Source organism: Odocoileus virginianus, chromosome 9 (genome assembly GCF_023699985.2).
Source record: "Odocoileus virginianus isolate 20LAN1187 ecotype Illinois chromosome 9, Ovbor_1.2, whole genome shotgun sequence".
Lineage (NCBI taxonomy): Eukaryota > Metazoa > Chordata > Mammalia > Artiodactyla > Cervidae > Odocoileus > Odocoileus virginianus.
In genome coordinates, this window is record NC_069682.1 from 44,420,848 (window position 1) to 44,447,643 (window position 26,796).

Genomic DNA, 26,796 nt, shown 5'->3' on the forward strand with positions numbered 1-26,796 from the left:
TTGCCTCTTTTCTGCCTGATAATTGAAGTTTAGGTTTGGGGGTTTTGCAATAGAGGCAGTTAAAAGCTCAGCATTATCATGTTTTTCCATTAATTTACCAGTGAGTGGTTGGGTTTATACAGATAATTTGATTTATTTTGAAGATAATTGTAATTATAAGTTTGTTTTACTAGACAGCTTGTCCTTTATAATATAATTTGCCTTTAACAACAGTGCAATTTCTTCTGCCCCTCTTAGTTTTAACAGCCTTTTCTCTAGGAAAAAATAAGTGCTGGCAATGTCTATGAAGACAATATTTTTAAGGTAGATGAAAATAGAGTGGTTTGAGGGCTCACCATCTTCGGTGATAGATCAGATTTGGACAGACCTGATAAAAGACTCCATCATTATAGCCAGGAACAGGCCAAACCAGAGTCAGGCCCTTCACTCTCATATATGCTGTGACACCTACTTTGAGGATTTCTAAAAATTGAACATTTGTATATTCTCTAACCCAGCAGTTCCACTCTCAGATACATGTGTGTCTCATTCATTCAGAGAAACCACTGAGCTACCAAGTTGAAACCACTTAGCTGTGATCATTCTGTGGAGAACCATGGGAGTTTATCCAAATCCCCATTTCCTTTAGGAGCTGGGTCTGGGGTCCTGGTTCAGTGAATTCTTTATGGCCCCTCTGACTCTGTTCTTGGAAGCTCTGATTATAGCAGTCATCAAAAGAACGTGGTTTAGCATTTTATAGTGCTCTCGGTATTGTATTTCTTTTGTATCTTTCTTGACTACAAGTTTGTCAAGGACAACAGCTCCACCAGGGTCTTTTGTTTCTCTACCTAGGGTCAGGCATTTGATGCATATTTAATAAATATTTGAGGGGAATTCCCTGACTGTTTAGTGGTTAAGACTGAGCTCCCACTGCAGGGGGTCCAGGTTCCGTCCCTGATTGGGGAACTAAGATCCCACATGTCTCCGTGTACCGCCAAAAAAAAGAACACTTAGTAAATATTTGACAAATGACTGTTGTCATTGAAGAGATAGGAAGATGAACAGAGACCATGCCTGAGCCAGAGCAAGCATTTGCTTTTAAGTCGCAGTAGTTATGTTGCTTCCTTTGAGTTGTCTCAGTTTGATTTCTTTAATCCCTTTGATAGCTCTCTGTTTAAAGATTTTCTTGTTTACATTTTACTGTAGAAGATGGAAAATATAAAAACACACAAAAGAAACTCTTGCTATTTTGCTATACTATCTTCTTTTTCTTTCCTTCTAATGCATTACTTTCAGGTTTCCTGTCCTCCTCTCCCCCTATTTTTTTTTTAATTTCCTAAGAGTAATGGAAATGAATCTAGGAGACACTTCTCTACATTTCTAAAGGATCCTTGGATAGAGTAGAAGTGGCATGTGTTTCTGTTTTGGTTTTCTTTACTGTCCATGTGTGAAGGGGTAGCTTAGATGAAGTGCTGGGCCATAGAAGAGTATGTCATGATATTTAACTCAAGCTGCTTCTTATCCACTGCTTTATTTTTGAGGTCAGCATTGCTGGTGGGTACATTATACTCCAAATCACTGAAAAGGCATAGAGTTCTTCCAGGATAGCATCATCCTGCTTACTAAAATACTTAATAATATTGTTCTCAGTCTCATCCTGAAAGGAGGATGAGATCTTTTAGATTTTTCAGACTTTGACATCTTTTAGACCTTACCATCCCATTAATCCTAGTTCTCTGCTCAAGAGTCCTAGAGAAGGTCTCCTTCTCCGGCTTGAGGTTTCTAGGCACTTGTCTCAGTCTGTGCTGTTCTTTGTTTCTGGAACCAGTTGGTCATTGCCTTCCCTTCCCTTGTGCTGTGTGGCTGGCAGGTCTGTCCTCCTGTCATACCTGGAGCTCCCACTCCCCACCCGTGACTCCCCTGGGGGTACACACCATATAGTGCTGTCTGTTGTTCAGTATCTCAGTCAGGTTCGACTTTTTGAAACCCCCCTGGATTGCAGCATACCAGGCTTCCCTATCCCTCACTATCTCTCAGAGTTTACTCAAACTTAGGTCCATTGAGTCAATGGTGCCATCCAACCATCTCATTCTCTATCACCCCCTTCTCTTGCCCTCAGTCTTTCCCAGCGTCAGGGCTTTTCCAGTGAGTCAGCTCTTTGCATCAGGTGGCCAAAGGATTGGAGCCTCAGCTTCAGCATCAGTCCTTCCAATGAATATTCAGGGTTGATTTCCTTTAGGATTGATTGGTTTGATCTCCTTGCTGTCCAAGGGACTCTTAAGATAGTGTTTTACTTTCTTTTTCCTCTTAAAATAGTCCTAAAAATAGACCCTTCTGCTTCAGTTTTTTTCCTCCAGATTCCTCTGAGTTTTGTCCCAAGTTTCTCTTTAGATTCTTAAAGTATTTAAATTATACTCATTTAAATGAGATTGTTCATTGGTAAGAAAATCACGGCTCTAACTCTGACAGTTTCTATTGACCTTTAACATAACTTAATGGGAACATGGTTTGTTCAGCTCAGCTCTGCCTGGGGGGGTCTCATGACATTTGCATCATCTCTAGGCCTCTGCTTCACCCTGTTATTAATAAATGATTGTCCTGAACAGAGTCCATCTAATAGGGTCCTGTGGTGTGTGTGTGAGAGAGACAGAGCAATACACACACTCAGTGTTATAGAAAAGTTAGTTCTTGTGGAAATAGTTACAGAAAAGACAAAAAGGTTAAAGTTTGGATTTGCACCATCATCATTTCTGTTTTGTCTAACCCTTGACCTGAGTGACCCTATTATTCTCTTGCCTGGAACCCCATTCATCTAAGGTGTGCCTGCTATTTTTGGCATTGAGGAGACAAAACTTCACGAGTTTACATTTGATTCCCTTCATCTTTGTGACCCACAGAATGCAGATATCTGCTTGAGGGTGAGTTCATACATGTGGTATTTATGCCCTCATTGTCAGGAAGGTGGTGCTCAGTTTTGGGGAAAGCAGATTGAGAGCTACTATTCAAGCCCAAGCCCTCTGGAGGCCAGAACAGAACCATCTGCCAGGAGGAAGATTTATGGTGGTGTTTTCCCTCACCCAGGATGAGTGGTCCTCCTATCCTGTATACAACTTTATAGAATTAAGGGAAAAAAATTGATAGTGAAACTAACTGTGTGTAACTTTAGGAAAGGAATCGTTATTCAATTAGGTTACATTCTAATTTGACTAATTGTTTTAATAAAACAGTTTTTTTTAAAAACTAAAATAGTATACAGTCATTATGGAAAAAAGTCTATAGAATGTAGATGGACGAGAAGAGCAACAAAATGAGAATCAGTGTTTATCAGGTGTCTGGCCTGTTCTGCTTCCTTCCATCCTCCAGGTAAGACACTGTTGCACAAAGGTCTGCAGTAAAAAGACTTGCCTTAAATTAAAAAAAAAATGACTTACCTTATGCTTTCAACCCCACCACCTTGAACTTCAAGCCCCCTTTTTTATGAACACCTGCTACCCTCTGGACACAGGTGGTATTCTGCAGACACAGTTTGGAAAACAAGAAGGTTCAACTAGTCACACAGCTGGCCAGGGCCTGAGCTGGAGCCAGACACAGTTGCCTCCCTCTACCCACCACCAGCTTACCAGATTCTTCCCGCTACTTGTTTTGATGGTGTTTTAAGATTGTTCTTTAGCATTAAAATCTAGAGCAGTATATTAATTCATTCTGTTTTATTCACTAAAACCATTTTCCCCAGGCTTGTGTGGGGCACATGTACCACAATATCTAGGATAGGGTCTCTGTCTCTAGGGAGCCACAGTCAGATAAGAAAAGAGCTATGCACAGGCCTTCAGCAGATGGGAAAGAACCACTGGGTGCTGTATACTAGTCCCTGGGGCTGTGGGGTGGGCGGGTCAGTTCTGCCCGGGAACCTGTGCAGGCTTCATAGAGGATGGAGCACAGGGACTCCAAGAAGCAATGGAGCCTCTGGATGGAGAAAGCTGGCGAGGGGAGAGTCAAGACCGAGTTTGGCAGCCTGTGGACAGCAGGGCTTTTAGCAGGGTGTCTGGTGGAGAAGCACAGATGGTGTTTAATGTCAGCTCTGAGTCACCCTTTGAAATTGCACAAGTTCAAGGGGAAGGATCTGGAAATTCTCCAGCACATTATTTGACCTTCCAGTCTCTCAGTAACCATTTGGTGTCCAGCTCATAAGTAGGAGTTCTCTGCAAAATCGTGTCATCCAGGAAAAGTCAAAGAATAATTTCAAGAAGGTAGTCCTTATGCCTTAGTCTGTGAACCGGAGGGTTTATTCCCCTCCCTTAAAATGCTTTTTACTGGTACATTGCTGCCACCCAGCTTTGACAAAGACCCAAGTTCTGTGGATTCTCAATTCTTGCCCCATCTCCAGGAATAACTGAATGAAGGTTAAATAAAACTTCAAAATCAGGGCAAGAAGATACTGAGCTTTTGAATGTGATTGTGCTTAAGATGGAAAATATATTTTCTCTCTAGTTTTTTTTTGTTGTTGCCTTGGCAACCGGTTGGATTTTTTTTTTACGCTTTCAATTTTTCTCAACAACGTGAGCTGCTTCCTTTGATTTAGCTCAGATGTGTGAACAGATTTATATCTTATTCAGTGTCTCTAGTGTAAGTGTTTATGAGGTATAGATTCTCATTTTTCATAATCTTCACAAGGTTAAACAGGGATAAATAATTTCACATATCTGTTAGCTTGCCTGATTAACCAAACAAAGGCAAGTCACCATGATCTTTTTTTGTCTGATGTCAAGTACTGTGAAAATGATTCAGATTCATTTTTATAAACTATAATGAAATATTTTGATACTTGGCTTTTTAATGTCTCTGACAAAGTCTATGTGAAAATTGTTTCCATAAGCTATAAATGCACATCGTTCTTTCTGTCTTCCCATTATTTCCTCTGCTCTAGCCCCAGGGGCCCCCTGGCTGGTCCTGATGCTGCCTAATTAAGCCTGTCTCTGTTTCAGGGAATCTGCATTTGCCATTTCCTCTGTCTGAAACCCATCTGCCCCAGATATTCGCATTACTTCTTCTCTCATTGCGTGTAGGGCTCCCTAGTTAAATGCCATCTCCTCAGAGAGGACTGTTTGGGCCTTTCCATCTAAAACAGCATCCTCATGGCCATTTCGAAGATGAGTGGATCCATCTCTGGAAAACCTGAATGAATATCAGTCACCCTACATGAAGTCCACCAATCTATAAGCCCTATCCATGGCAAGAACTTCCAGTTAGTATTTTAATGCCTCACCCTTAAATTATGAACTCACAGCCAATGATTAGCAGATATTTGTGGAAATCCTCCATCATAAAATGTAGAAACCAAGATGAATAAGAAACAAAGAACTCAGAAGAAAGTGATAATGATGGAGCAGAAGAAATATGCAAAAAATAAAACAGAAAGTGAGGTAGAGGAAATCATCACAAATAATACAAACAATTTAGGAAAGCAAAAAGGGGGAGACCTGGGTCAAGAGCCATGGTGCAGGCCTGGAGCCTGAGGGTGGAGAGCTGCTGAGGCAAGTGCTCAGCAGGCTGGGGAGCTGAGGCTGTTCTGCCAAGTGGACATGTGGAAGTTACACTGAGAGGCTCTTGGGAAGTGTAGGTAGCAAAGCAAGCAAATGTAAAAGAGGAATAACAAGCACAAAAATAGTAATATTGTACAATAAAGCAAGGACAACTTTATATAGTTATCATAACTTAAAACTCTAAATGTTGATTTAATTTTAAAACTAGGCATAATTGTGTTTAGAGAACAGGGGAAGATAAGTCTGCACAGGGGCATGTGTGTGATGGGGCCTAATGTCAACATATAGTGTCTTAAGATTGATAAGTTATCATATAGGATCATGTTCATTAGACATAAAAAGATTTTAAAAACCAGAAGGAACAGCAAATTGGAATGTAGACTCTGAGCAATGGGGAGGATGCTGAAGGAGACAGGAAGTATTGTTGCTTGTTGTCAGACTTTTAGCCTCATCTGACTTATAAAAGCTCTGAGTCTATATTACTTTTAAAAACATAAAAATTAAGAAGCAAAATATGAGTTTTAAGCAGCCCTGCTTCTATGCATATGTCACTGATTCAGTCTGATGTACATTTGATTAATGTGAATTCAGTCCAGTATCTGGCTGATGTCCTTGGTGGGTAGTCTCATTTGTTTAACCAAATCCATTTGCACTTGCACACAGAATAATTAATTCAGGCTCACTTTATTGGAAGTCATGCTGAAGACATTTATCATTTCTTTCTTTACCATGGGTAGGACTATGGCTCATGGTTGTTGAGGCTGTGTGCTCATTAAAGATGGAATGGACGTATATGATACCAAATGGAACTTTTTAATTACTTCAGATTTAATGATGTACCTTTGCCATGCACTTAATCTTCAGCAAATATTTACCCTTCCCAAACTGATTTGTACTTTATAACTTGTCATGTCAAATGAAGCATTTTCTGAATTACAGTCTTTAAAAAATAGCTGACACACTCTCCTTTGTGGGGAACTTTCAACATGTCCATCCTATAATTTGGAAATGACCCTTCTCACTCCTGTCAGCCTTAGTCCATACTTATTTATGTATTTATATTGGATATAGTTTAATGTTTTTATTTTGCCATCGGGGTCATTCTCAGAGAGAGAAATGGATGGGTGGGTGACTAGATGGAGAGAGAGAGAGACACAGAGAGGCAGATTGATGAACTGAATTGTGCTAAGAATGTGTGGAAATAAAGTATCAGATAACAGAGAATATACCACCAGCTTTAGTCTCAGGTTTTTAGTCTCAGGCTTTCCAGGTGGCTCAGTGGTAAAGAATGCAGGAGACCCATGTTCGATCCCTGAATCAGGAAGAACCCCTGAAGAAGGGACTGGCTACCCACTCCAGTATTCTTGCCTGGAATCCTATGGACAGAGGAGCCTGGCGGGCTACAGTCCATGGGGCCGCAAAGACTCAGACAAAACTGAGCAACCTTTCTTCCTCCTCCTCCTATGCCTTATTAGTCTTTGGTTCCACTTCCTGAGTTTGAATCCTGGCCCTGCCACTTACCAGCTGTGTGTCTTTCACCAAGTTTCTTAATCTCTATGCTTCATTCAGTTTCATTATCTATTAATTAGCCCACTTAATGCCCATTCCAGCCTCCTCCTAGCATTTTCTCTTCCTTTACACAGGGTTGGAAGTTTCCATTTCTAGATCTACAGCTAGTATTCTGGAGTTAGATCTGCTAATCAAATACATTCCTATAAACCTCTGAATTCAGGCCTAGGTTATGTGGTAAGGTTATGTGGGAGATGGGGCCTGGACCTTTATTTCATTTCTAGCTGGTGTGGATAATGGCAGAGGCAGCATGGTTCTGAAACCAGCTGCTATGGTAATAGCTTCCTGACTGGATGGGCAGCTTCCTGACTGAGAACTTCCAAATTGTAGCAGAAACTGAGTTTGGAGCAGCATTTGTAGCAGCAGCTTCCTGATTTTTTAGGTTTCAGCAGCACCTTTGTCTGTCCAGTTCTGCTGAGTGATTTGAGGAGTAATTCCTAAAAGTTCATCTTAGAATGTGTCTCTGCAGTTCTCCCAACAATGTCATGAGCTGTGTTATACCTCTCTTTCTGTTTAAGGTAGCCAAAGTGACTTATGTTGACTGCAACTAAAGATGAGGAACAGTCACCTTCCCTTATAGAGTTGTAATGTGGAGTAATAAGGCATTTAATGGGCCTAAAGCATGTAGCGTGCTTAAGTTGCTCAGTTATATCTGACTCTTTGTGACCCCATGGATTGTAGCCCCCCCAGGCTCCTTTGTCCATGTAATTTCCCTGGCAAGAATACTGGAGCAGGTTGCCATTCCCCCTCCAGGAAATCTTCCCTACCAAAGGATCGAACCTGCATCTCCTGCACTGCAGGTGAATTCTTTACCACTGAGCCGCCAGGGAAGCCCAAAACATGTGGCATGCCCCCCCTCCCCTTTTTGACATTCTTAGAGCTTTTTCTGACCTCAATCAATGGTATACCTACAACCATGAATAACGTAGATATTTATTAGTTTGTTGGCTCATTCATTCATTCATATGTTTATTGAAACAATTATTTGCTGGGTGGCTATTTTAATTAACACGTGTTCTAGGTGTCTTGGGGCAGCTGAACCTAACCAAACATTAAATGTTAAACATTAGAATCATCTGTGAATCTTTTTTAAAAAAACTTAGTTCTGTGCCACATTCAAGATCTATTGAAGACAGGGAGTGTGTGTGTGTGTGTGTGTGTGTGTGTGTGTAAATATTTTTTTAATTGAGATACGGTTTCTATACAGTGAAGTACATGAGTCTTTTGTGTTTCAGCTTGGTGGATTTTACATACGTAAAAAGAAAAAAAAAATATATATATATATATACCCAATTAACTACTACCTAGGTCAAGGTATAGGAAAACAGAAATGTGCATGAAAAATTTATTGTGTTCATGGGATTTGTGGGGCTCCTTTTATTTTTTATTTTTTCCATTTATTTTTATTAGTTGGAGGCTAATTACTTTACAACATTGCAGTGGTTTTTGTCATACATTGAAATGAATTAGCCGTGGATTTACATGTATTCCCCATCCCGGTCCCCCCTCCCACCTCCGTCTCCACCCCATCCCTCTGGGTCTTCCCAGTGCACCAGGCCCGAGCACTTGTCTCATGCATCCAACCTGGGCTGGTGATCTGTTTCACCCTAGATATACATGTTTCGATGCTGTTCTCTTGAAACATCCCAACCTCGCCTTCTCCCACAGAGTCTACAAGTCTGTTCTATACATCTGAGTCTCTTTTTCTGTTTTGCATATAGGGTTATCATTACCATCTTTCTAAATTCCATATATATGTGTTAGTATACTGTAATGGTCTTTATCTTTCTGGCTTACTTCGCTCTGTATAATGGGCTCCAGTTTCATCCATCTCATTAGAACTGATTCAAATGAATTCTTTTTAATGGCTGAGTAATATTCCATGGTGTATATGTACCACAGCTTCTTTATTCATTCGTCTGCTGATGGGCATCTAGGTTGCTTCCATGTCCTGGCTATTATAAACAGTGCTGCGATGAACATTGGGGTGCACGTGTCTCTTTCAGATCTGGTCTCCTCAGTGTGTATGCCTAGAAGTGGTATTGCTGGGTCATATGGCAGTTCTATTTCCAACTTTTTAAGAAATCTCCACACTGTTTTCCATAGTGGCTGTACTAATTTGCATTCCCACCAACAGTGTAAGAGGGTTCCCTTTTCTCCACACCCTCTCCAGCATTTATTGCCTGTAGACTTTTGGATAGCAGCCATCCTGACTGGCGTGTATTGGTACCTCATTGTGGTTTTGATTTGCATTTCTCTGATAATGAGTGATGTTGAGCATCTTTTCATGTGTTTTTGTGCCATCTGTATGTCTTCCTTGGAGAAATGTCTGTTTAGTTCTTTGGCCCTTTTTTTGATTGGGTCATTTATTTTTCTGGAGTTGAGCTGGAGGTGGGGCTCCTTTTAAAAGGAGCTGAAGTTTCAAATACAGTTGAGATTTTGCCACTCAGAGGTCAAAAAAGTAATTGTCTGGAATGACCAGTATAACTAGGTCATTTTCCTCTTTTTCCTTCTTCATTGTCGCCTACAAATTGATACCCCTTCCTAGGTTTATGAAGAAAATGATTTCATTTATATGTGAAATGGGATAAATTTAAGAAGGACCTTAGGTAACAAAAAGATCAATAAAGCTGTAAATGTTACCACTAATAACTTGTGAGTCATAACCTTTGTCTCTGTTTATCTTCTTATGGTTGGCATAATTCATTGGCTAGCTAAAAGGAAGTTTACTTTCTTTTAAAAAAATTTTTTTCATTTTTTATTTTTGGCTGCTTTGGGTCGTGATCTCTGTGCTCAGGTCTTCTCTAGTTAGGGTGAACAGGGGCTACTCTCTAGTTGCGGTGTGTGCTTGGGCGTCTCATTGCAGTGGCTTCTCTTGTTGCAGAGCACAGGCTGTAGGGTGCACAGGCCTCAGTAGTTGCTGCTGGCAGCCTCAGTAGTTGCTGCTGGCAGCCTCAGTAGTTGCTGCTGGCAGCCTCAGTAGTTGCTGCTGGCGGCCTCAGTAGTTGCTGCTGGCGGCCTCAGTAGTTGCTGCTGGCAGCCTCAGTAGTTGGGCGCATGGGCTTAGTTGCCCCTCTGTGTGCCGGATGTTAGTTCCCTGACCAGGGATCAGACTCATGTTCTCTGCATTGGCAAGCGAATTGTTAACCACTAGACCACCAGGGAAGCACCGAAAATTTACTTTCTTAAAATTAAGCTATATTGCTTCTTTTATATGATCTCTTCAAAGAGAGTGAATATCATGAAACAGTAAAACTAATTATTTTCCTTTTTTTCTAAAAGGGTGCTTGGTCTGTAGGTCAGTGGTTATGCAATTAGTACTGTAATGCTGAGGGCACTAGAGTAGCAGCATGAGCTGACCTAGGAAGATCAAGTTAGTAATGTTTGAAAAACATGAAAACAGTTGATTAGAGAGAGAGAAAATAACATCTGCAAAACCTTGTTAATAAAAGCATCTACATTTTTTAATAAAACCAACTAGAACAACTTTGAAGTGGAATGACTGAATAATCCACTCATTACAGAATGAAATTTTTGGGAAACAAAATGTAGAGCCAATAGATACAAGATAATAGATTATCAAAGGCAAAAATAAAAATCCTAAAACTAGCCATAAAGAAAAGACAGACTGCTTATAAATGAATGATGATTAAGGTGATTGTTGATGTCTCAATAGCAGCAATGCAAGCAAGAAACCAGTGGAGTAATATCTTTTTTATTTAGCCTGCTTGCAAATATTGTGTTTGTTAAATTTGAGAATTCATGCTTTTATCAGTTCTAAGACATTCTCACCCATTAACTTATTGTGCATTGCCTTTCCTGTGTTCTCTCTATTGTCTTTTTCTGAAATTCCAATTAGAACATCTCACTTTGACTTACACATCTCTTAATTTTCTTTTGTTTTGTTTTCTCTCTTTGTGTCTTTGTGCTAAATTCTGAGTAATATCTTCAAATCTGATTTCCATTTTGTTATTCTCTGTTTAGCAGTGTCTAATCTTCTATTTTTACCTAGCTACTGAAGTATAAATAAATATTATTATAATTTTACATTTTCCTAAGCTTTTAAACTTCTGTTTCTGATTTACCTGTTTATTTTTCAGTCTCTTGTTCTTTAGTCAAATTTCCTATTCCCTATTTTATTTCTTTAACACAAGCATATTTATTTTATATTCTGTGCTAATTTCAGTGATCTGTTTCCATGAGTTTCATTCCAGTGCTGTTTCTTTTGTTTATTCCCTCTCAATAAAGGTGCCTTGTTTCAATATGTATTTTTTGAGTGTTGTTTTTGTTGTAAACTCATATTCCATGGAACTTTATGTAAGTTTCTTTTGAGATTTGGATTTGAGAGTACAGTCTTCTGAAAGGATTTGCATTTGCTTTCTCCAAACATATGAGTACACTTCAGTCTGGAACCATATTAAAATATATACCTGGCTTAGAGGATTTTGACTACAAAATAATCTCAACTCAGGTCACATATATATGTGAGGTCTGGCTCACGGTTATATCTCTGGCGAGATGGTTCTTTTTTTCTCTCCACTTAGAGCAAAGCCAAGACAGACAAGTTGTTGTTGTTGTTGTTTTTAAGTGTAACCCTTTTCTTTATTTTTATTTTTTATTTAAAAAATTATTTTGGCCTCACCGCATGTCATGTGGGATCCTAGTTCCCTGACCAGGGATTGAACCCATGTCCCCTGCAGTGGAAGCTCAGAGTCTTAACCACTGGACCACCAGGGAAATTTCTACAACCCTTTTCATGGCATATTTTTTTTCTAGTTCATCTTTTCTCTGAGGGCGGAGCTTCAGGACTCTCAGTCTTGTGCAATGAGCTTCGTTTCAGGCCCCCATCTTCCTATGGTCTAAGCTTTGTGTCCTAAATGCTGTGTGGACATTAAAACTGATATACTAGGTTCTAGGCACCAGCCCAGGACTCACTTTGCTCTTGAACCACCCACTTTTATTTTCCTCTTGGTCTCTCAGGACTTTCTTTATTTTATCCCAACTCAGTCATGCATTATAAGAGATTTTTTTTTTTTTGAGTTTTACCCAACATTTTTAGATGTTTGGTCATAGGGACTATTTGCCATGTCCTTGTAAAGGTGGAAATTCAGTTCCATATTTGTACCTCCTAGTCCTTGTCTAGCTCATGTTTCCATGTTAGAAACATTTTCTACACAAATACATCCTAAACCCCCACATCCCATATTTTCTGTCATTTAGTCAGCCTCAGCTTTCTGCAGCTTTCCCTACTGTCTATAAGCATTTTCTGCATAGGCTGTGTATTATACTATATAAAAATTTGTTTATGGCTTTTTTCCTACTTCTGCTGAGTTTTCTGTGTTCTCTGAAATTATTTGTTACAGAAGAGAAGGCTCAAAGCTTTGCCCTTTTTAGATTTAGCTGTTAGTCGGGGAAGGAAGGAGAGAGAAGGAAATTAAGAAATATCTCTTATAATTGTTCTCATTGTATTTCCCAGTTTCATCTTCCCTTTTAAAATTTAAGTCACACTACATTTCTGAGTCAGCTGGGGGTCATTCTGTGAACCCAGATCATTTCTTCCCTAGTTTCTCAATCTTTTTTTTTTTTTCCCAGCAGCCTGTTTCTCTTTCTTCAATGTATTTATTAATATAAACTTTTCCCTGAAGTTCTTCACTTGATCTCCATCTATTTCCAAAACCACCCCCCTCGCTCCATGAGACTCCCTGGAGGTTGAGTCATTTCAGTCCCACCCACATTCTGGGGCTGGTACACCTTGGGGGACAGATTAGGGTTCCAGCAGCCTGAGCTTCTGTGTGTGACAGGCCCACACGCTGAGACACCTGCTGTTCCCACCCACGATGGGATTGTGTTTGCTTTGCATAGCATGCACTTGGGACCTCTCTGTAGTCATAGTCCTACTGCTGTGAGATGGGCGATGTTCACTCTGATTCATCCCACTAATTCTGGTGCCAGGATAAGGCAATAGATAGAAGTGATATTCCTTCTAGTCCAAAATGAATGCTTGCTCATCTGGACTTTGCTTATGATATTCATTTATCACTGCAGAGAAGACATACAGCAGCATTTACAATTCACTTTTAAAAATCCTAGATGCTGGGACTTCCCTGGTGGTCTAGTGATTAAGACTTTGTGTGTTCAATGCTGGGAGCATGGTTTCGATCTGTGGTCAGGAAAATAAGATTCTACATACAGAGTGGCCAAAAAAATAAAACACAACCCTAGATGCTAAATGACACATGGCTTAATACTTACATGTAACAACTCTGCTGCTGCTATTACTCTTGTCACTGTGATAATTATAAAGTAGTGTATATTTGTTGGACACTTACTGCACACTAGGTTTTAAACATTTGTTTATTTATGGCTGTGGTGGGTCTTTGTTGCTATGCATGGACTTTCTCTATTTCCGGGAAATGGGGTCTACTCTTCTTCGCAGTGTGGAGGTTTCTCATTGTGATGACTTCTTTTGTTGCAGAGCACAGGTTCTAGGGCGCTTGGGCTCAGTAATTGTGGCACACAAGATTAGTAGCCCCACAGCATGTGAAATCTTGCCAGACCAAGGATTGAACCCATATCACCTTCTTTGGCAAGCAAATTCTTAACCATTGGACCACCAGGGACGTCTCACACTAGGTTTTATACTGAAAGATTATTTAGTTCTTACAATGGTCCTATGAGGCAGGAGCTGTTATTTCCATTTTACAGATGAGGACATGGAGATTCAGAGATGTTAAGTAACTTTCCCATGGTCACATACCCAGTAAGTGGCCACGATAGGATTCAAATTCAAGTCTTCTAAATACAAAGTCTGCCAGTGTCTTGTCTGTCAGGACAAAAGCATTCAGATTTCTGATCTATGATTATAAGAGTTTTTTTTACAATAGCCAGAAATTAAAACCACATTAGTCTGTCCTTTAGCAGATATGAAAATATATGTACACTGAAACCATGCTGCCTGCCACTGCACAGAACTAACTTTGAAGTTCCCTTGTGGGAACTGCTTTTAGAACCAGCATGTGAAACATAAGAAAAGTAATTTCCTTTTGGAGGTAAACCTTGTTTTTTAACCCAAGCCCTGTTACCCTGCATGATCACCTACATAATTTATCAGTTTTTGTTCCTAATGCCTCTTGACATTTTCAACAAAGATAGTTCTGTCCTCTGAAGATGGAGATTTGCCACTAATAAGGACATACAGAAGCAATTTCCAGAGCAAGTAAAGACATTTTCTAAAGAAACTCCAAAATGGTCTCAGCAGCATCAACATTTTTAAATTAAGAGCTTACCCTTGCCCCCTAAGGTGATCACTTTGAAGAGGGAACATTCAGTGATATATTTACATACATAAATATGGTCTGGTCTGTTTGCTTCCAATTCAGTCTGTTACTTCATAGATATACTTGACTTTGATTTGATATAGAGTGAAATATGTTTACACAAGTATTTGTTGTTGTTTAGTCGTATCCAACTCTTTGCGACCCCATCAGCTGTAGCTTATCAGGCTCCTCTGTCCATGGAATTCTCCAGGCAAAAATACTGGAGTGGGTTACCATTTCCTTCACAGAGGATCTTCCCAACCCAGGAATTGAACTTGTGTCTCCTGTATTGCAGATGGATTCTTGACTGCTGAGCCACCAGAGAAGCCCTTTACATAAACATGCATCTAACAAAAATACTGCTGTGTGTAGAGAAACTGACTTTCCTTTTCAGTCTCAGAAAGTCTTACTGGTGGTGTCAACAGTGGAACTGGCTCAGTTTTGGTAGGAATTCTGTTCCCCTTTAAATCTTACAATTAGGAAATACTGACTTGTGGATTTGGACAGATTGTGAGTAGGCCTGCCTTCTTCAAAGAAAACAGATCAGGTTTCTGCTTCTCCAGCAGAGGAGCATGATCTTCTTACTAAGTATGTCTCCAGCAACGCTTCAAGCATCATTTTTAAAGTGCTTACTTTTTCTTACAGTGAAGGTTAAGGTTAAAGTTTCAAGCATCATCTTAATTAGCCACTCACATTTAAATTAACTCTGCTGAAATAAACAGCTATATTCAAAATACTAATGTTGCTGTAGCAACCTAAATCCAAATCATTTGCTTTTCCTTTCTGTTCACAATTGTTCCTTACTAGCTAGGCCTGGATATGAAACAAATTTGCTGAAAATTCCCATGTAAATGAGGTTTTTAAAATAGTTTGGGAGGGGGAAAAATACTTTAAAATGATTGTTTTAAATGATACCTTGAAGCTCATAATTCCCAAAGGTTCCTGAAGAAGCTTAGGTCCCTTGTGTGATGGCCTCACCTGGTCATCTCATCTCAGGGTTCCTGGTGCTCAGAACATGGACGAGGTCGAGGGGTCATAGTTCTTTCTTCTTTTTGACACTACTACTTGGAAGGAAAGTTATGACCAACTTAGATAGCATATTAAAAAACAGAGACATTACTTTGTCAACAAAAGTCCATCTAGTCAAAGCTGTGGTTTTTCCAGTGGTCGGGTATGGATGTGAGAGTTGGATAGTGAAGAAAGCTGAGTGCCAAAGAATGATGCTTTTGAACTGTGGTGTTGGAGAAGACTCTTGAGAGTCCCTTGGACAGCAAGGAGATCCAACCAGTCCATCCTAAAAGAGATCAGTCCTGGGTGTTCATTGGTAGGACTGATTTTGAAGCTGAAACTCCCAATACTTTGGCCACCTGATGCAGAGAGCTGACTGATTTGAAAAGACCCCGATGCTGGGAAATATTGAGGGCAGGAGGAGAAGGGGACAACAGAGGAGGAGATGGTTGGCTGGCATCACCGACTTAATGGACATGGGTTTGGGTGGACTCCAGGAGTTGGTGATGGACAGGGAGGCCTGGCATGCTGCAGTTCATGGGGTCTCAAAGAGTCGGACACGACTGAGAGACTGAACTGAACTGAAAATTGCAGTATAGTTGGTTTACAGTATTGTGTTAATTTCTATTGTACAGCAAAATGTTTCAGTTACACACACACACACATATATATGTTTTAAAATATTCTTTTCCATAATGATTTATCTCATGATATTGAGTACAGGGTCTTCCCTGCTGGTCCAGCAGATGAGAATCTGCCTCCTAATGACGGGGACGAGGGTTCAGTCACTGGTTGGGGAACTAAGATCCCACATGTCACGGGGCAGCTAAGGCTATGCACCACAACGAGAGAAGCCTGTGTGCTGCAACGAAGACCCAGTGCAGCCAAAAAAAAAAAAAAAAAGATATTGGATATAGTTCCCTGAGCTACATAGCAAGCCTTGTTGTTATCCATTCAATATGTAATAATTTGCATCTGCTAACTGCAGGCTTCCAGTCCATCCCTCACCCACCAGCCCTTCCCTTTGGCAACCACAAATCTGTTCTCTATGTTTGTGGGGACCACAGTTCTTATTCTAGCTCTAGCTAAAATGTTCTGATCCAGAAAGTGAGGAGAGTTGAACCCAGTGACTCCCCATGGCTTTTCTAATAGTGAAAGGGTCAGGTTCTCTGTTCCAGTGTCTTAATTGCTACTTAACAAAATATGATCCATTGAATCAGAGAAAAAGCAAGAGAATTCCAGAAAAACATCTACTCCTGCGCCATTGACTATGTTAAAGCCTTTGACCGTGTGGATCACAACAAACTGTGGAAATCCTTAAAGAGATGGGAATACCAGATCATCTCACCTGGCTCCTGAGAAACCTGTATGCAGGTCAAGAAGGAACAGTTAGAACCAGACATGGAACAACAGACTGGTTCCAAATTGGGAAAGGAGTACATCAAGGCTGTATATTGTCACCTTGCTTATTTAACTTACGTGCAGAGTACATCATATGAAATGCTGGGCTGGATGAATCCCTAGCTGGAATCAAGATTGCTGGGAGAAATATCAATAACCTCAGATATACAGATGACACCATCCTTATGGCCGAAAGTAAAGAGGAACTAAAGAGCCTCCTGATGAAGGTGAAAGAGGAGAGTGAAAAAACTGGTTTAAAACTCAGCATTCAAAAACTAAAGATCATAGCATCTAGTCCTGTCACTTCATGGCAAATAGATGGGGAAACAATGGAAACAGTGACAGACTCTATTTTATTTGGCTCCAAAATCACTGCAGATGGTGACTACAGCCATGAAATTAAAAGAGGCTTCCTCCTTGGAAGAAAAGCTATGACCATCCTAGACAGCATATTAAAAAGCATTGACATTACTTTGCTGTCAAAGGTCTGTAGAGTCAAAGCTATGGTTTTTCCAGTAGTCATGTATGGATGTAAGAGTTGGACCATAAAGAAGGCTGAGTGCTGAAGAATTGACGCTTTTGAACTGTGGTGTTGGGGAAGATTCTTGAGAGTCTCTTGGACTGTGAGGAGATCAAACCAGTCAATCCTAAAGGAAATCATTCCTGAATATTCATTGGAAGGACTGATGCTGAAGCTGAAGTTCCAATACTTTGGCCACCTGATGTGAAGAACTGACTCACTGGAAAAGACCCTGATGCTGGAAAAGATTGAAGGCAGGAGAAGGAGACGATAGAGAGCAAGATGGTTGGTGGCATCACCCACTCAATGGATGTGAGTTTGAGCAAGCTCCGAGAGATGGTGAAGGACAGGGAAGCCTTCACTTGGGGTCCACTGGGGTCTCCAAAGGGTCAGGCACAACTGAGCGACTGAACAAGAAAAGAGGAAAAGGCAAATTCAAGTTGTTTTTAAAATCAAGCTTCGGGCTAAGCCTCAGTCTCATTGTAAAGAAGAGAATTGTTAAGCATTTCTAGTATCTAAGCTTGTGGTTTCTAAATGTTGATTATGAATCATCTAGGGAGACTCTTTAACGCCCTGCCTGGCCCATCATCACCATCAGTGGTCCTCATTGTGGCAAATGGTAGTTATATGAAAATGATTTTAATTAAGAAAAATAATGATCCTATTAGCCTTTTTTGTGTGTTCTATTTGCCAGTCCCTTCATCAAGTGACTCTGGAGACTTGGTCCTGTCTCAATTTTCATGTCTGGAAAATGAGATTCAATAAGCTGGATGTGTTCCTGGCCCCTGGATCATGACTTTTTATTAAATGGAGTAGAAACACAGTATCACTTTTTGGTAGTGATAAACTAACACCTAGAGGGTTGTTTTGCTTGGGAAGCAGGTTTGCGGTTAAAACAAAAACAGGACTTGAGGCTTTTCATGTAGTCTTTTTTTCATCCTCACATTTTTAAAAAAATCTCCTTCAGTCTGGAAAAATCTGGTCTTGAGATTAATTGGAGAAAAGTCAGAAAAGATATTGTTTTCTTTATAATTTTATAAGCCATTTTTTTTAAAAAGATAGAAAAGAGAAACTCGAAAGGAAAATGGTAAAGAACATTAACAGACAGTTTACAGCAAGGAAACCCATGTGAAAAGCAGCTCAGCATAGGAGTAATCAGGGAAATGTGAACCCAATAAGGAGATAGAGCTTGAAGCGTCTGACAGTATCAGGGTTTGGCAAAGCTATGGAGAAACAGGAAAAGCTAGACAGCGCTGGTGGGACTATAAATGCTGCAACCACTTGGGAAAGTGATTTGGCAGGATATAGTGAAATTGAAAACGCACATTTCCTTCAACTCAGCAATTCCACTCCAGGATGTATTTCCAGAGAAAGTCTCCAAGTACACAAGGGCTCACTAAGGCCATGTTTGTGATAGTGAAAAATTAGACACAATCTACATGGCCTTCAGCAAGAGAATGGATGAAAACTAATGCAGTATATTCCTACATTAGAATACTATAAAGCAAAACTTTGTATCTTGAAAATAAAATTGAAAAGACCACCACACATAAAGCAACACTCTGTCTTGCTTATGGATACTTATATATGTAAAGTATAAAAATGGGCTGGAAGAAATCAGTTTCTATGTGGGAATTTCTACTTATATGTCAACTTTAATTGAATTGTTTAATTCTTCTTTAATAGGAAAAAAAGATTTGAAGCAAATATGTCATTAGGTAATTGTCAGTCTGGAGTGGTGTGAACTTGGACATTATTGTTCTCTGTAATTTTCAGAATTAAATCTCTTCAGAAAATTTTGAATTTTAATCTCTTCAGAAAAAATATAAAATGCCAAGGTAAAAGTAAGATAGTTTATAAATCAGACAGTAGAGATTGACCTCTGTTAATTGCTCTGGGCACCTACTCTTAGGGCTGTTCACCTATGACACATATTTTTTCTATTTTTTCAGCATTTATTTCTCAGCAGTTGCCATTTAGAGGACTCTGTTCTCTGCCCTTGGCATCTGTTGGGTGATTCATCCATGATTTTACTTTCAAAAAGATGTAAGTACAGACCTAGACTGTGGTTTCAAAAGCACCTGATCACACCGTCCATCCTTTGAAGTGTTAATTTGGATTAAATATCCTAACACCAGCATCTCCTTGCCTTTCCTTATGAGTATGTGGTTTCTGTCCCTTAAAGAAACGGTTTGCAGATTCTAAAATGTATAAGCCATTGGGCAAAAGGAGGCTTAAGTTTATGTTTTTCTGATCATTAATTTTATGTTACTAATGAGATGAGGAGTAACAATGCTGATGCTATTCCTTGAGGGGTGGGGGACAGCCAGATGAAACCAGAAAGAAGAATCTAAGCAAGTTGCTGATAGAGTAGAGTGAACTGAAGCCCTTCACTTGCAGGGCAGTAATCAAAATTTCTTAGATAGCAAGTGGGTAGGAAAAATACCAGGTGTGAAAAAGCAGGGGTAGAAAAAGAGGATTTTCTTGGAATACAATAGAACAAATCCACAGAAGGTTTAGTAAAAACAAACAAACAAAAATCTGTAGGTACACTATTTATACCACAGACTGGGATTATTTCTGGCATCAAAACTCAATCCTCCCCTATCTTGCCCCCAGGTGTGTGTGGTGGAATGTCTCACTGTTGACCAAGATATATCTGCCCCTTCCTCTAGCATCAGCTTATAAGTGTAATGTATCATGATTCATATGTTCATATAGTGGATATAATCCAGGGCTCTTTTGAGAGTGAAAAAGGATACTATTAATAAATAACTGAGACAATAGGCACATACAGAGGTTTTCCTGGGCAGACATCCCAGTCACCCTAGTGAGTACTGGTCACCATAGTAATACACACATTTACATGTACATTTGAAAGTAAAACTTATCAAATAAAACAAAACATCAAAACTTTTAAAATATATCTACCACATGCTTGGCCATGGTAATACAACAGATAATGAGAGTGACAAAAAACCTTGAGTAGGAGAAGATCGACAGTAAACAAACGAATCATGTATTATTAGATGCTGTTAGGTTTATTTTTTTTTTTTTTTTTTTTTTTTTTTTTTTTTTTTTTTTTTTCCACTTTTACCCCTGTGCATGGTGTTCATGTGTGTGTGTGTGTGTGTGTCTGTGTGTGTGTGTGTGTGTGTGTGTGTGTGTAATTGAGCATGTACTGTTGAAGTATACTTTTCAAAAAATTATAAATCCTGAATCACATGTAAATCTAGAACAAACAAGGATCAAAGACTGATTTAACTTGTAAGTGAGGGAGCCAACAGGAGAAGCTCATGGGTAAAGCTGGTTTTCAGGAGAACTAGAGAGTCAGCAGTTATGCAGGCATGGGAGAAAGAGTACTGGGAGAAGATAGCTGGATTGGATACACAAAGCTTAAGCCTCACCTTTGGGCTAGCTTTTCTACCAGACCAAAGCATTCACCTGTAACCTCCCATGAGTCAAACTTACATTTCTCTAGAATCCTCTAGATCAGCAGTTTCCACCCTTTTTGGCCCCAGGGACCTGTTTCATGGAAGGCAATTTTTCCACAGACTCGGCTGCGGAGGGGAGGATGGTTTCAGGATGATTCAATCTCATTACATTTATTGTGCACTTTATTTCTGTTATTATTACATCAGCTCCACCTCCAATCATCAGGCATTAGATCCCTGAGGTTGCAGACCCCTGCCCTAGATAATCACTCCTTGGGTGAGTCTACTTAACAGTGCTCCAATGTGATGTTGAAAGTTCAGTTATCATTTATCCCACCAGTGTCTATATATTCTTCCTGATCATAGGCTAGCTAACTGCACACTTTACCTTCTATACTTAGTATTCCCTCATGTTCATTTTTTTTTTTCAAAAGCAAGTTTCGAGGGAGGACCAGGAGTCCCCCAAGGGTGTGACTCATCCTTCAGCCCAGCTTGACTGAGGTCCTCCACACCCCCACCTTGGGGTCCCAGGGCAACTACATTTTCCTCCTGCTGCGTTTTCTTGTATTTGTCAATTTCCTTCTCTCAGTCTTCTCAGGAAACTATAAGACAGACAAGGGAAATAGGGACAGCCAGGATCTAGGAAGTGAAAGAAATATAGTTTTAAATAGTGTGCTCCAGAAAAGTGTGGCAGACTGAATTACTGTTCACCAGTAATCTCTTCTTCTCCCTATAGGAGAATTTTTCTTCCTTATTCTTTTGAAATCAGGTTTGGCCATACAGCTTAACATAGGCATTGATATGTGAGCAGAAATGACAGTGCTCTTCCAGTGACTGTCTGCCCTACCATGCTCTGTCCCATCTGCTATAGTCAGTAAGCCATGTTGAGGTAGTGGCCTGGATTCTAGGGTAAGGGCAAGGATAATATAGATCCGCTAGTAGTATGACAGAGTGCAAGTAGTAAGAAATAATCGTTTGTTGTTTTATGAGATTTGGGATTTGCTTGTTATGTAGCATAACCTAGGCCATCCTAACTAATACAGAAGACCTCACTGAGGAGGTAAGAAACATCTGAGCAGAGACTTGATGGTGGTGTGGAAACCGATTGTGCAGATATGTGGAACCAGCATGTTCCATGGGGAGAAATAGCAAGTGCAAAGATTTTGAAGAGGGAACCTTCTTTTCTTTTTTAAAAAATATTTATTTATTTATCTGGCTGCACCAATCTTAGTTGCAGCATGCAGGATCTTTGTTGCTGTCTGTGGAATCTTTAGTTGCAGCGTGTGAACTCTTAGTTGCAGCACATGGGATCTAGTTCCCTGGTCAGGGATTGAATCTGGGTCCCCTGCATTGGGAGCATGGAGTCTTAGCCACTGGACCACCAGGGAAGTCCTGATTTTGAGGGGGGAGCATTCTTGATATGCTCAAGGATCAGGAAAGAAGTCAGGATGCAGAGGTGTCAGCACCAGTTTGATTTCTCTGAGGTCTGTAGGGCTGGAGGTAGGATTTGTTCTTGTTTATCCAGTGATCCTGCTCACTCCTCTTTTCCCCCACAGAGTATGGAATGAGGCAGCAAGAATGAGAGGAAAGAAGAGGATATAAAGGAAGGAAAAGTAAGTGAGGTTTGGAGCAGGAAGATGCAGCCTAACAGGGGGGTGCCCCAGATCTTTGGGCCACAGCCCCTGCTATACTAAAATTGGTAGGTCACCCATGTAGGGACGTTGGGAAGCCTCTGACTGCTGTCATGAAGGAGATGAGTCAGTGCATCCAGAGTGTGCTAGTGAGTGACCACCCCTCACCAGGACATGTCCCCCTCCTCCCATTCTCCTTGTCCTCATGCCTGTGACTTTTTCTTAGAGCCACACAGAACCCAGTGAGCCTCCAACAGACAAACCGAGGCAACAGAACTACCCTTGGGAGTGCCATGCAGCACCTTGAGAAAGGGGCAGCTCCCCTGCCCCCCCTCCCCCCCCTCCCGCCCGAGCAACGTAGGAGATTATACAAACCACATATTCCTTCTTTCTTTAAATCCTGATCATTTTCCATATTTTTATTAAGTGTTAGGTTAGAATTCTGTCAGCTCTATACAGCCTTGAAGCCACAGATCCTCCCAATTAGCAGTTGCTGGTAAAAGAAACTCTGGACAAATAAGGCAGAGTAGGCGGCTGTTGATGCTTCTGCATGGAGGAGGCAAAGTTCTAAATATCAAATCCATCTAAAAGAAACTTAAAAGTTGAACGCTAAAATGTTTCACAGAGATATAAATACCACTGCATTTATCAACCACAGAAGTAGTAGCCTTGGAAGACTCACTGGGAGAAACTCTCATTAAATATCTGGCTTTCTGAAGGCTAATGGCATTAATCTCAGAATACAACAATTAATCTCAAATGCTCCATACTAATTGATTGTCTTGGATTACTAAACTCAAATAGCATCTATACCTACTAAAGATATAAAAGTAGTTCTTAGGTCTATAAGAATCTTAAATATCTATATATTATCACTACTCTCTTTGGTCAAAGAAAATTTAACAGTTTACCCCTGGTAGATAGTTGCCCTGGAAGCAATGCATGCAAAAGCATTGTGATGTCAAGCCCCATCCTTCCTGCTTTCTTCTTTCAAATCCTAAAGAAATCTACTCACCATGGAAAGCATATTGAAATAAAAAGAGAAATTCCACCCAATTTACATAATGCTGGAATTATTAAGATTGGGGCTCTCACTGAGAAAGTAAAAAGCCTTCTCAAAGCCTGGGAGAAAAGGAATGCATGGTGCAAACAGGTGACCCCCTAGAAGGGCATTTACTATGCAGGTATCAATAACAAAAATGCCTTCAGTTCAGTTCAGTTCAATTCAGTCACTCAGTCGTGTCCAACTCTTTGCGACCCCATGAATTGCAGCACGCCAGGCCTCCCTGTCCATCACCAACTCCCGGAGTCCACCCAAACCCATGTCCATTGAGTTGATGATGCCATCCAACCATCTCATCCTCTGTCATCCCCTTCTCCTCCTGCCCTCTATCTTTCCCAGCATCAGGGTCTTTTCAAATCAGTCAGCTCTTCACATCAGGTGGTCAAAGTATTGGAGTTTCAGCTTCAACATCAATCCCTCCAATGAACACCCAGGACTGATCTCCTTTAGGACGGACTGGTTGGATCTCCTTGCAGTCCAAGGGATTCTCAAGAGTCTTCTCCAACACCACAGTTCAAAAGCATCAATTCTTCTCCGCTCAGCAAATCAATCTGTTATAACTCTGTGGGATTCAGCATTCCGTTCCCACTCCTTCCAGAATCCTTTGAGCCAGAGTCACTCCCTGGGAGTGTGGGGCACTACTGGGATTTGGGGAAAGGATGATTCTCTGATATATGGGATTCTTCCATGCGTTGTAGGATGTTTACATCCTGGGTCCCACTCACAAAAGCATCCCCAATCTGTCCCTAGAGTAGACATTTCTATCCCCAGTTGAGAGCCCTGCAAGTCTGAGCTCTAGCAACAGGTAGAATAAGGTGGGGTTTGAGTATATATGCTCCATGGAGCAGGAACTGACCAAGTTATCAGATATCCATCTTCTGTCTGTGTGTAGGTACATCAGGAGAAGTGGCTGGCTTTGTATACTGGTGAAGAAACAGTAATATATCCAAAAGTTCACCACAGCCGCATGATTAAAGAGATGACTTTGTAGTCGGTGGTAAAGCAAATTTTAAAAGTAAATTAAAGTCTGAAATGAAGTAGAAGCAGTGTTCAAAAGAACTGACGTAGTAAATAACTGAATCCACATTGCCATTACTCTTCTGGAAAGGGGAAGGAGGGTCTCTTTGAAGACGAGTTGCTAGCTGCTTGACATTTGCCTGAAAATAGAGGTGACAGGCTAGGTTTTTAGATTCTTCCGTGGACACTGAATTTCAAAAGTTAAATGAAACACAGATGAGAAGTTTTAAATCTGCATATCCAAGTTATTGACCAGCTACTTAATAAGTACACGCCCTACTACTTGTAGTGTCACTGCGTAGCTCTCCTTCTCTCCCCACTTCTTCCCATTGACCCTCCCCTGCCCCTGGCTTCCTACCTTTACACCCAGAACCAGATCATCTGTGGGAAAGAAGGTGGAAAGGGGCACCTCGCCCTGCCATGGTGGGATCCTTCCCTTTTCCCTTTCCCCTCACCTCTCTAATGGCAGTACGTTTGTTAGGCAACTATATTTGCCAATCCCTGCACTAAGGCTTTTATGATTGTTTAAATTTTATAGTAGGCTACCCAAAGAAATTTTAACAATTATTCCTTCACAGGTTTGTTTTAATTTTTTTTCTTGAAACAATCTCAAACTCATAGAAATTTGCAAGTATGATATAAAGGTTTTTTTTTTTTTTTCCGTGATTTGGGAGTAAGTTGCCAACTTGTTGCCTACCACCTCTGATTTTCCTACAAATAAGGACATTCTTCTACAAAGTCGGATGAAACCATGAAAATCAGAAAAGTAACAGTAACACATTACTACCGTCTAATCCCCAAACCCCATTCAAGGGGCCCAAGAATGTTCTGCAAAAGGAGCCAGAGGAAATCCCATGCTTTATTTAGTTGTCCTGTCTCTGTAGTCTCCTTCAGTCTGGAGCAGTTGCTCAGCCTTCCTTTGGTTTTCATGAACTTGGCGCTTCGGAAGAGTACGGGCCATTCATTTTGTAGAATTTCTCTTGATTTGGTTTTGTCCACCACTTTGTCATAATTGGTTCAAGTGCTGCACCTTTGGCAGGACTCTCCGAGAAGTGATGCTGGGCCTTCCTGTTCACCGGATCAGGTCACACATGATTTTGATTTGTCCTGTTACTGATGTTGCTCTTAGATCCTTTGTGTATGCTGATACCTGCCGTGCTTCTCCACTATATATAAAGTTATTCTTTTTCCTTTCATAACTAATAAGTATCTTATGGGGAGGTACTATGAGCTGTAAATAGCCTGTTTCTCATCAAACTTTCAATTATTTTATGGATTCATGTTCCGGGCTTATACTTCCCTTTCACCAGCCTGGAATCACCCATTTCTCAAGTTGGGTTAAGTGCTTTGCATGTATCATCTCAGTCAATTCTCACAACATGAGAATCATGAGGTGATAATGTAGTATTTCCATTTTTCACATGAAGAGACTGAGTCTCAGAGATGTTAATTAATTTGCTCAGTGTTTGCACAACTTGAACTTGGCAGAGCAGGGATTTAAATTTGGGTCTACTTGACTTTGGAAACTGTATTATGAATCACTCTGCTTTAGATGATCCCAAACTTTCCACTCTATCTATTCACCTCACCTTCCACATTATAGAACCTATTGACCTATATGGATAAGAAAGTTGCTATTGGAAAGTGTGTTTAGCATTCCAAGTCGGGTGGCTAGGAAGTCGTCTCCTGCTATTTCTCTGACACCAGGACCAGAAAGAAGCCAGCTTCTGCCTCCCTCACCCTCCACCCATCCAGGAGGCTGCAGATAAGTAAGGGGCTTACTGGGGGGAATTTAGGCAGAAGTTCTGGACATATCAACAACAAAGGAAATTTCTTTTTCTTTTTAAAAAATTGTATTTTATTTTTTATGATTGAGGGGCCTAGGACATAGTTTTAGGCTTGCTGAAGTCCAGTGTAATAGATACCATCTCTGCCACTAAATTCTTTAAAAAGCCATGGTCTCTGCTGTCTGTCCCAGGAATCTCTCTGGCTACTCTACGAATTCTGTCTCCTTCTGCCTCCATGCTGGCTCTCAGGCTGCTGAAAATATAGCCAACTAGTAGAGGAGGATATTGACACCAGCCATGGAGTTGTTTAGTTTCTGCTGCTTCTTGCCACATGGCCCTTGTTCACTACCCCTCCTTCTGTTTCCATGGTCACTGATGGCTGGTCCCTTCATAATAAGACTGCATGTAACCTTCTCCAATGAGGCACCCCTCACTATTTCTGCTACATGCTGATCCTTCCCTAACATTGCATTTATCCTTTGTATCCACACTGTCCCCAGTCAATATCATCCCATCTTTGTGTATTTACAA

General features: G+C 40.5%; 1 protein-coding gene across 3 annotated transcripts in view; it reads left to right on the forward strand.

Annotated features, from left to right (window-relative positions):
* The window catches only part of SHLD1 (shieldin complex subunit 1), a 104,921-nt gene that overhangs the window by 74,000 nt on the left and 4,125 nt on the right, over window positions 1-26,796 (forward strand). The window contains exon 3 of one of the 3 annotated variants that reach the window (XM_020883682.2): window positions 22,324-22,380. The exons of the other annotated variants lie outside the window; for them this stretch is intronic. Coding sequence (XP_020739341.1) covers window positions 22,324-22,349 — 26 coding nt within the window. The 3' untranslated portion in view covers window positions 22,350-22,380. The remainder of the gene's footprint in view (window positions 1-22,323; window positions 22,381-26,796) is intronic. 3 annotated transcript variants of the gene reach the window in all.